Source organism: Danio rerio, chromosome 7, assembly GCF_052040795.2.
Source record: "Danio rerio strain M-AB ecotype USA chromosome 7, GRCz13ab, whole genome shotgun sequence".
Taxonomy (NCBI): Eukaryota; Metazoa; Chordata; class Actinopteri; order Cypriniformes; family Danionidae; genus Danio; species Danio rerio.
Window position 1 is genome coordinate 38,931,753 of NC_141027.1, and position 11,567 is coordinate 38,943,319.

Consider the following 11,567-nt stretch of genomic DNA (forward strand, 5'->3'; position numbering starts at 1 on the left):
TGCCATGACAACTGGCACTGGGGTTAGGGTTTGGGTCAGACTGAGAGAAATGACTCCACGTTTTGTGTTGTGAGAACAATAAATGTTTTCAGCGGTTTTGTAGAGACAATAGCACTGTGGCTGGCAAAAAAAATACTCAACCTGATCAACAGCCTCTTTGTGTCCAGATAGTAGAATGCATCCTGATCACAAGGGGAATGTAAATCAAAAAAACCTGACAGTGAAACTAGATTTATACACCATTATCTTTTATTTACTCCAAATAAAAAAGAAATAACACATAAAAAAACAACCCAAAAAGTTAACTAATCTGAGACTTTTGGTTGGGCTAAACATGATAGCAAACTGTTGAAAAATCCCACTGCACAGCATTATTTTACAAAGTTGATAACATATAATCGCAGTCATAAACATGAAACTCAAAATCATACACATCTTTAGGCAAGATTAGCTCACTATCGGGAAAAGAGGAAGAAAAAAAATGCAGTCTGCCTATATTTCAATCTGGAGCTGTACAACAAAGATGTTTTCCTCATCCTTTACCTCCTACACAGCATTTTAAAGGGGAAAAAAAAGCAGAAAATGTCATAATAATGCCATAAACTTGTCATAAAATTATCTTATCTTACTATTCACACCAGTCTGTGTAACCTTCAGCCCTTACGATGATCAGAGCTAAAAACAATCTGCTTCACACCAATGTGCTCTTAGCTGACCTTCAGCCGACATCCATCCAGCGCTTCTGAGAACAGGACATCAGCACCTTTGAACAGCTGAACCAGCGCCAACAAACTGGTTAACTGATTGCTTGTGCAGGTTGGCAGAAGTTTAGGGGATAGTTCACCCAAAAATGTAAATTCTCTCATCATTTAATCACCCTTTCAATTCTGTCTTCTGTTGAACACAAAAGAAGATATTTAGTAAAATGTTAGAAACCAGTAACCATTGACCTCTATAGTATTTATTTTTCTATTATGGAAGTCAGTGGTTACAGCTTTCTTCAAAATATATTTATTTTAATGTTCCACAGAAGAAAAAAAAAACACTTTAGCGTGAGTAACTAATGAGCAAACCTTCATTTTTTGGTGAACTATCCCTTTAACTGGCTAGTTAGTGTGCTTTTTACTCAACATTGAATAAACCAGTTTGACTATAGTCTGGAGTTCAGCCTGTCCCCAAAACCCACCGTACAGATGACACAATCACAAACATCTATGTACAAGCACATACATACTACGCAATACCTGAGGCCTTGTGATAGAATGAATGGGATCGATTCATTTTTGCCTTTTTTTGTGAAGTATACAATCGAGAATATTTACGTATAAACACACACAGTGTGTATCCCGATTCATTGTGCGCGTTCTTTTCTGCTAACAGTGTCATATTTTCCCATCATGCTCTTACTGCAATTGTAAAGTCTTAAAGGGATAGTTCACTCAAAATGACAAGTCCGTTCCAAACGGTTTTGTTTCACAAAACTATTTTTAAGCAATAAAAATCCAAAACAACCTGCTGACAATTAGATGCATCTTTCTTTTGTGTCTCAAGTAAGACAGAGAGACTAAATATCTTTGCATCTTGGGCTGAACTATCCCATTTTGGGTAAGTGGCAGGTCATCGTGAAACCCAATCATAAAGACACAAATCTCACAGAATCACACACACATTCAGTAAACTCTCAATCAAACACACACAATGATCTCACACATCCACGAGCGCGCACAGACACAAACACGCCACAACCAGACACATGCCCTCACAAACGGGAGAAAACGTTCAAGAGGTGACAGGCACAAAGGCGCTGAACAATAAACAATGGAGGCCTAAAAGCTCCATTTGTCCTCCTGCTCTCCTGTTTGTGCGAGTGTGTCTGTAGGCGCTTGCTGGCCGGAGACGCTTAAAAAGTGCATCAGACATGCCGAGGACAGCGTCCCCCTGGGTCAGCCATGTTCATGCCACGCATTTCTCCCTCCTCGTAGTCATCAGTGTCTGATGAATTCTCATCATCATAAGGAGCAGACACCTCGCTGACCGAGCTCTAAATAAGAGAGACACACACAGCGTGGGGTTTAAAATGACACACGTTAGCATCTTCAATTTTTTTCAATTGGATGGGGGACAAATGGGGACTTACGGAGCGCACCACTGACTCGCGGAATGGTGGGCACACCATGTGGAATCGTGGGATGGAAACGTCAAACACTTCCTCTTTGTTCTTGAGCCGGTGGAATGTGTAGTGGCCTTCCATGTACTCCGAAGTAGTGGAAAACGTGGTGCAGCTGGCATACTCGTGAACTTTGCCAGGTGTCATCACTGGAAACTCACCTGTGTTTACATCGACACAAACAAACAATGTAAACATCACATTATGAATCAAGATGAGCCTTAAATATGTTGGTTACTAAACTGTTCTAGTTTATTCTTCACTTACAGACAGGGACGGGCTCTTACCCACAACGCCAGGTCCTCGGACCTCCTCCACGTTTCCATTTGCGTTTGTGATCTTCCAGTAGCGGCTGTCCAGCTGGCAAGCTTTCTCTGGCAGGGCCGACTTCGCCATCTCGATCCTGATGCATATAGGATGATGGTACAGCTCAGACGTCATAGAGTCAACTCAATGCATCATCCTGTGTCAAGTCTTAGCACAGCTGTGTGGCGTTACAGCAAGTTACAGCACAAAGCTGCATCATCAGTTCAGTTGGAATTCAGATGCCTATTTTTTTGGTAAGATAGAAGTACTGGGACAAAATAGCAATTGAGTAATAATGGTATTAGTTTTATTGTATTAATTTGAAGCCTTTAGAAGTGTGTACTAAATAGATTAGATTCTGTAGGGCAGAAAACAGTATCAAACATGCCAACAATATGAACTCTTACAGGCTTCTGCTAGAATCGAAATGTTTGAGTGTCAAAATCATCACAATCACTCAATATATTGTGCATCTTGATCTTTGTTGATCTCTTACATTCACAAACAGCTATAGACCATTTTGAAGAGTGTAAACAATAGCAATGTTCCTTTACTGTTTAATATTTTTAATTTCCATAGCTTCCGAGAATCCAAAAAGGTCCATATATTGATAAATAATGTTATGACAACTGTTTTAATATGATTGAATTGCCTCTTGTTACAGTTATGATATAGTTTGATAACAAGCAGGAAATGATAACAAGCAGGAAATGTTCAAGGGCCAACGACATAACCACATTTAAATGGTCTATATTAACGATAATATCTATAAGCATAATAGGCGCACTTTGGTGAATAATTCAAACACTGACTGAATCAGCCATTTAAAGAAATATTTTGAATGAACAACACAATGAGTGCACCTACTGGCATGTACACTGGTGAATTCACTTCATTTAACGTAAACAGATTAGAGCTGCCACTCTATACTTTTGTGCCAGTACATCTAAATGGCACTTCATCTTCTGTAGTGCAAAGATTTATTCTCTTGATAGTTATTTGATTTGATTGGTTACACTGTTTCAATATTCTCATTGAATGTATTAAAATAACATGAAAGAATAAAAAACATGCAGGGCTCGAAATTAACTTTTTTACTTGGTAGCACCGGTGCTCCCAACATTAAATATTTAGGAGCACCAGAAAAATTTTTGGAGCACCCACCAAAAATAAATGAGCACCATTGCAAATTGTATTTTAAGGTATTTATTGTATTTTAAAACAACACCAATAAGGACTAACAAAAAACAGAAACAACTATCTAACTAATGCTGAGATGACATTGATATTTGAGTGCAATAATTCCAAAATGTATGTCTAATAATTATAGAATATTAATGATGATGAAAATGACAATAGTAGTAACAATGAATTACATTTCTCATTATGATGCAGCCTTGAATGTGCTTGACTGTAAGTTGTCTGCTACTTTATGAAAAATAAATGTATGCTTTGCATCAAACAAAAATGAAGCATTGCAGTAAGAAATATTCATGTTGAACTATTGTTTTATATGCATGTCAATTTAATAAATAATATTTCAGTTACAAAACACAAAAGACTATAATAAATCATTCAATTCAACGCTGAAAGCTGCAAAGCAGTCATCAGTGATAAATAATGTAATAGAAAAATAATATACATCTCAAGAAAGAACGGACAAAAGAAAGTCTCAGTTCTATCACTCTTTTAAAGTTTTGATTTCGGTTTGTCATTTTAGATGCTCAGTCTTGTTACGAGCTGATCTTCATTTTTCTGTGTTAGTGGAAAAGCAGGCGAGTCAGCCAGACCAATATATGAGCGGGGCAGAGCAGGATTCTCGCGATGACCACCGGCGCAATACCGCTCTTTGTTATAAGCCGCAGTTTCAGTGTAAACTTAGTAAAGGCAAGCTTTTTTAGCGATGATGTGTACAGTATTAGATTTTACATTTAGCAAACATTTGCGCTGAACACGCAGTGAATGCAACGCATTAAGATTCAGGCACCTTCTCTGAAAACACTCGATTGATCTCAGCTGGCGGATCAATATTCACCACTTGTCATGCTCTTATCTGCGCTATTATTAATATAATTATTATACCTTTAGGTGGGGTTTGCAAACCTGTGTACTTTTCACTCTTCAGCCGTTTGCATTCCCGGCGGTCACAAAAGCTCCCTGTCATCTGACAGCGGAAAGCCTTAATATTAACCAATATAGCGGCAAGGAAGAGCGGTTCGCCACATTTTTAGAAAAAAATCAAAACAGGTTGCACTACAATTTTTTTATGCAGTCTCACAAATGCTCCCAAATATATTATAAGGTCGCATAGCTTAAATTTCGGGCGTGTGTGTGACCAAAATGGTCGCAATTTCGAGCCCTGACATGGTTCTTTAAATAGATTTTGAAAAAAGACACTATAATTATAACTTTTAATTCCCTTCAGATCAGTTTAAGGGTACACATACTGCCTTGTTGTAAAAATATTTCATTATTAATGTGAAAATATGTTGATTTGATATTTTTGTCTTTAGCCTATAGCACACCTCTAGAGCCATAAGTAGGATCAGACAGAATCTATGGGAATGTTTAGCCATTTTGCACAGAATTTAGTAAAGTAACTAAAGTATAGTGCGAGTATAGTACTACTTAACTTCTTAACTTTACAATTAGAACCACTTGTTTGGTAAACAAAATTGCTCATATATCTGCTTAAAGACTAAAAATGTTAATATTTTTGCCTTTTTCTTTTTAATAAACATTTGGATTGTTTAAGAAGATATATTAAACAAACTTCTTCTCACTGGCATACTGTAGAAGTAGATGCAGCTTACTGGAAAGATAGAATGCCATCGATATCTGAAAATAACTTTGTGAACTTTCTTGTACAATGAGATGAGCTTAAAGGTGTCAAGACAGAATGTTGCAGAGCATGCTTTATCTGATAATTATGTCTGTCAGCTTGTGTGTACAAAGGAATTGCAGAAAAAAGGGAAGTATTTTATTGATTGAATGATTGACAAGTGACAAATTCCGCTAAACTCCACCTGTTAATATCAGCTGTGTATAAAAACTTGAGTCAGGAAATGTACATTTTGTTGCGCACCTCCTTAATGTAATTCTTGCATTGCATTGGGGATACAGAGAATTTTGTTCATCGAATTATTAATTTGTACCTAATAAATTAGTAATATTTTTGACATTGAAGACAATCCTCTCCTGACCTTTTTTATTGAACATGCATGGAATTGGTTGAATAATCCAACACTTTACAAACATAAATATTCTATTTAAGTCCAATATACATTGGCTTTTTATTTAATATTACTGAAATTAATATAAAAACGTAATAAATATATATGCACACGTTTACACAAGTAAACAAATAAACTCAATAATGGGCTAAATAGTCTGCAGAAGCTTTTCTGGATTTCTGCAGGCACACATTTAATTTGGACCTATCCATAAGCAAAGAATGTTATTACTATGTAATATACTACAGAATGTAATATATATGTACCACATGTTTTTAGACTGTGAGGGGAAACTGGAGCACCCAGAGGAAACCCATGTAAACACGGGGTGACCATGCAAACTCCATACAGAAATGCCAACTGACCCAGCCGAGGCTTGAACCAGTGACCTTCTTGCTGTGAGATCATGACGCCCCATTAGAATATAATGACTATGTAATTACTATATTGACATGTCCGTGGATTTTTGTAGTACCTGATTCTGTAGGTGAAGAAAAAGTGTGGCGGATGGACTGAACTGAGCTCTGGCAGGAAGGAGGTAGAGACTGATACAGTGATGTCACCAGTGGTTGCCACACAGCGCTTATCATGGACATACCTGAATAAACATAAGGATGGCAACTTTGTCATATGTTTCTGTGATTTCAGATGCTTGCATAAATTACTAAGTAAAAACAGAAGGAAAACCTGAAGATCTGGTCCCGAATGATGGGGTATTCGCCTGTTACAACGTTGTCAACATATGAAGTAAACCACTCAGTAAAATTAGAACCTAAAAAAGCAGGAGAGAGAAGGATTCAAATAATTTGAACCGCCCATAAAACTACAGTGCATTAATGCTTCCTTTCACTCTTCGTTACCAGTAATGAACATGTCAATCGCAGAGGGATCTTGTGCCAGTTGATCCTGTGCAGAAAAGGCATAAACAGAACAATCAAGTACTCAGAAGAAAAGAGCACCTCTCACTGGTCAGAGTGGAACAACACAATGACTGCACAAGCAAAAATCCTATCTAAAGTGATTAACTGTTGTAGAAGGAAAATGTATACTTGAAAATGTATATAAGATAAGTTTTGGATAAGAGATTTAAGGATAACACTTTAAACAATGTTTTCTTTTACATTGCAGCTCTCTGGCGAGACATAGCCAGACAGGATATATATTTCTGCGAATTGAGTTTCTTTTTTTCTGCAAAGGAGTTTCCTTTCTGAAACCCCTAAGCCATGCTCGCTGGCTAGATACAGAAAAGATAGGATATTTATTTCTGTGAGATGAGTTTCTGCTTTACAGCAGAGGCGTTTCCTTTTCTTTTTGATACACCTGTGAAATGTTTCTTTTTCTACTTTCATGAAGCCATTTCTGGACTTATTTCCCCTCGTCTTTTAGAAATAGGTTGAAGATGTTTTCACAGCTCCGCTGAAGTGTATAAATAAGCTGTACTTTATAAAAAAAAGAGTTAGACACTTGGTGAACTTCACTCTTAAATTTTCCAGGGACTCCTGAACTTAAAACTCCCTTTAACTTCCACCCAGTCAAAATTGCAGTTGATCGTCTCTTAATAAATAGTTCCCAAAAATGAAAATCAGTCCATTATTTACTCACCCTCAAGCCTTCCTCAATGTACATAAGTCGCTTCTCTCAGATGAACACAGCTTTTAGATGCACATAAATTTGTAAAACTAACCCATATGCTACCAAGAGGTTATCGCATGTCTTTTTGGAGCAGATTGAATCATGTTTTAATTGAAGTTATAAACTTAAATCGGGCAACCCAGTGGCGCAGTAGATAGTGCTGTCGCCTCACAGCAAGAAGGTCGCTGGTTCGAGCCTCGGCTGGGTCAGTTGGCATTTCTGTGTGGAGTTTGCATGTTCTCTCTGCTTTCGCGTGGGTTTCCTCCGGGTGCTCCGGTTTCCCCCACAGTCCAAAGACATGCGCTATAGGTGAATTGGGTAGGCTTAATTGTCCGTAGTGAATGAGTGTGTATGTATCTTGCAGCTGAAAAGGTCATCCGCCAGGTAAAACATATGCTGGATAGGTCGGCGGTTCATTCCGCTGTGGCGACCCCAGATTAATAAAGGGACTAAGCCAAAAAGAAAATGAATGAATGAATGAACTTAAACCATGATTTAAATGACCTCCAGCAGCTGCCAAATGCTTGTTCGTAAGACACATTCATGATGAAGCATGGCTGCTGAATGAGACATGACCTAAGGTGCATTTTTAGATGAACAAGGATAACTAAACACAGCTAACTAATTCAAAGTTAAAAATTAAATGTCAGATAATTTCAAAGTAAAAGAAAAAAATATATTTTTACAACAGACATATGCGGTTTTGAGAGCTTAGAAAAATCTAAAACTATCTAACTCCATTCTACAGCTTGAAAGAGCTGATATAAAATTGAAACCTGCTCCAACTGTAATCATCTAAAAGAAGGGAGTCATATGCACTGAGACTATTGTGATGTCTTTATTAGATGTTTGAGCTCCATTTTCTCCATTAACTGCAAGGATCCATTAATGAGTAAGTGACTTAATGCTAAATTTCTCTAATTCTGATGATGAACCTCTACATCTCGCATGGCCTGAGGGTGGGTAGGTACATTTCTTTTTTGTGGTAAATATTTACAATGTGACCTCCAGCTTCTATATTACCTCTGACTGTTTTCACAAAAGACAATTGAACGAGTGTGTATTTGTGCATGAAATTTGTAGTGATGTGAGAGTGGGGATCTGACCGGGCACTGATAGAAGATCTCACTGCGTGTTCGTCCCTCTGTGGTCTCCAGGGCCATGTACTGGCTAAGGCCGGTATGGAAGCAAAATGTGAGTGGAAGACACTGCCGCATACCCTTCCTCTGCTGAAACCCTCCCGCTGCCGTCTCAATATCCAGCAGGTCCTCTGAGCGATAGTGATTGGACAAAGCCATGCTGCCCATCAGCCTGTGGAGAGAAGAAGAAGTAAGCTTTATGTTCTGATCACACTGAACGAAGTTTGTACACTTATTGTTATTTAAATAGATAGTTCATCCAAAACTGAAAATTCGGTCATCATTTACTCACCCTTTACTTGACACAAACCTGTTTGAGTTTCTTTCTTCTGCTGAACACAAAACAAGTTATTTTGAAGAATGATGGAAAGCAGCAGCCATTGACTTCCTTATTATGATTTGTTCCTACTATGAATGTCAATGGCTGCTGGTTTACAACATTCTTCAAAACACCTTCATTTGTGTTCAACAAAATAAATAAATAAATATATAGAACCACTCGAGTGTGAGTAAATGGTGAGAAAGTTTTCATTTTTGGGTGAACTATGCACTTTATTTCTTCCTGACTGAAGAGAAAAAGATTAACACCTTACATGGCATTTTTATTTTGAAAGTGAGTTAACCCTTTAAGCATGTCAAATTGTAAAACAAATAGACAACAAAGCAAAATTACACAAACATTTTTTAAAACGATTAAAGATATTCTCAGATGGCTTACCCAGGGACCACTAGCTTCTGTCCATTGTGTATCCTATAAGAGCAACGGTAGTCATTAGGCAGTTTGCAGCCAATCTGGGCCTCAATGGTGTCCAGCTCATCCTCCCTTACTCCTTCTTCTCAGAGAAAAGAAAAACAAAACCCGTCAGTAGACAATAATCCTATGATAGAACTTAACACCCATAGGTTTTCACAATTATGTATGGTTGATTAACAGTTTAGACAGACCTTTAAGTGACGCTATCATTCGAGGACATTTCTGGTTTAGGAAGTTCTTTAGATCATCCCAGGCTTTCTTGAGAGTGCTGTAGTAGTCAAAATAACGACCCAGATCAGCATAATACTCCCGGAAAAGATCTTTCCAGGAAAGGCCTCGTTGGGTTTTGTCTGCCCTGGAAAGAAAAGATCATCAACATCAAATTTTTACTACAATTGATGCATAAATCCAACAAAAAGATGATAAAAATGACATAAATTAATCAAGTAGGCAATTATGAGCTTACTCTGAAAGAAGCCAGTGTTTCTGACAAAGTCTCTTCCATAGAGGGTTATGACCTGTCAGCTCATTGAGACGACGACTTACAAAACTGCAGCTGAGGGGAAGATAAGCCAAGACATAAAATCACACACAAATGTTAGTTAGAGGGATTTCCAACTAATAAGGGGAAACAAATAACATATTAACCCCTTTATAGGGCACTCACTGAAATGGTGTTACAGGGGGTTATTACAAGATATTTATGACTTGAAAAAAATGCTAATTATGTTGTAAACAATGTTAATGAAGTTTCCATACATGAGTCCTCCCTCGATACAGGGTTAAAACATAAAATAATATCATAATATTAAACTTCAAGCAGATTTTTGAATAATGTTGTAGATGTTTAAACTTTACTTGCAATTCTTTAATAATTTAAGGGATTATCTGTGTCTAATTTACTGAATTATATACATAGGTGAAATGTTGAGTGTATAACTTAAATGGAACAGAAAACTTCCTGAAGAACTTTGACAAACATTCAATCCCTTCAGACTGCAAAGTGGTAAACGTTAAAATGGCGTAAAGCTTCTGACTTTAGGGTAGCTCTAGCTCCTATAAGTATTTAGGAAACTCTAGTTTGACAGCTGTCTAGTTTGACAACTCTATTGTCACAGCTTCCAGCTGACAAACATCATGATTGAGGTAAAGTTGGTTTTATATTTGCACATTAGTTCAGAGACATGCTACTTTTATTGTTTGACATGGTAATTTGAATATTTGGTTTGAAATCACATTTAGGTATTACTTTAAAACAATATTAGCACTTATTAATTCACTGTAAGCAATGATGTGCTTTGATAGTCATTGGCTGCTAATATGTTTACACTATTTGAATTTAGCAAATAATACTTTTCTGAAATGATATTATTAAAGAGAAAGTCAGAATGTGCACATATTAAACCAACTTTACCTTAATAGCGTCACGTAATGCTCAATTTTCAGATCAAAATATTTAGCATCAAAATCACTAACTTATAATCATTGAGGTAAAGTTAGTTTTATATGTGCACATTCTGACTTTCTCCCTAATAATATCATTTCAGAAAAGTATTATTTGCCAATGATAAATAGTGAAATCATATTAGCAACCAATGACTATCAAAGCACAACATTTTTAACAGTGAATTAAATAGCCATACTTGCGACTTCAGAAAAAAATTGTTCAAAGGGAGCATGTCTCTGAATGTGCGAATATAAAACCAGCTTTACCTCAATTTCATAACCATCAGTGCACATACAGTAAACTTGCAGTTGAAGGAGAAATAAAGCTTTAGTGATGTCCATCCGTGCAGTCTCCTATCGCATTCTTACTGTCAACTTACATAAAGTCATGCACTTTCATCTTTAAAGAAAAAGATGCAGGAGATGACCGGTGTAACAGTTCATACTGTGATAGATGTATTTTAATAGTGACTAAAAACGGAGAATATCGCCGTAGAATATGCCTATCAAAAGCACTTGCTAGAGTAAAATCATTTGCTATACCATTAGCTTAGCAAGCTAACTGTGCAGCTGATATTATTCTTCAAGATCATTCAAGGAAGAAACTTGCTTAAATCGTGCTTGCTGTTGCACGGACTAACGGTATGGCTCGAGTGTAATGTCTACCTGATAAGATCTCGGAAGTCCAGGAATGACAGCACCAGAAGTAAGGGATCAGACGGTAAGTTATCCAAGCTGAGCGCTATGGACGTTGCCATCTTGGTGGCGAATGCAGAAGCGAAACTCCGCCCCTTGATGCGATGACAAGAGGGCGTGTCCGCACGCTGTTCTGTTATCAAATACTGCGCACATGTCGCCTGCTTTAACTTGACGATTAACCAAGTGAGGAG

General features: G+C 37.3%; 1 protein-coding gene across 2 annotated transcripts; it reads right to left on the reverse strand.

Moving 5' to 3' along the window:
* Nucleotides 1–490: 490 nt before the first annotated feature.
* Nucleotides 491–11,453, reverse strand: fbxo3 (F-box protein 3). Of its 2 annotated transcripts, none has more exons than NR_144396.1 (11): nucleotides 11,344–11,453; nucleotides 9,698–9,787; nucleotides 9,423–9,586; nucleotides 9,196–9,310; nucleotides 8,445–8,649; nucleotides 6,567–6,612; nucleotides 6,394–6,478; nucleotides 6,182–6,304; nucleotides 2,435–2,570; nucleotides 2,138–2,328; nucleotides 491–2,041 (listed from the first exon to the last, which is right to left on the reverse strand). NR_144396.1 is itself a non-coding variant. In NM_001346202.1 (11 exons), the coding sequence occupies exons 1-11, from the start codon at nucleotides 11,433–11,435 to the stop codon at nucleotides 1,913–1,915; spliced, it is 1,356 nt and encodes a 451-aa protein (NP_001333131.1). In that variant the 5' UTR covers nucleotides 11,436–11,453; the 3' UTR covers nucleotides 491–1,912. The 2 variants fall into 2 exon arrangements, 1 of the variants encoding a protein (NP_001333131.1); NM_001346202.1 differs by having other exon boundaries at nucleotides 2,455–2,570.
* Between the last annotated feature and the right edge of the window lie 114 nt (nucleotides 11,454–11,567).

Excerpts from the sequence above, each read along its gene's own strand:
- fbxo3 (NM_001346202.1), bottom strand. The coding sequence starts at position 11,435 with ATGGCAACGTCCATAGCGCTCAGCTTGGATAACTTACCGTCTGATCCC. Across the intron at positions 8,650-9,195 it reads CAGAAGCTAGTGGTCCCTGG|GCTGATGGGCAGCATGGCTT; the intron begins GTAAGCCATCTG and ends TTCTCTCCACAG. Across the intron at positions 2,042-2,137 it reads GCGAGTCAGTGGTGCGCTCC|AGCTCGGTCAGCGAGGTGTC; the intron begins GTAAGTCCCCAT and ends TCTCTTATTTAG.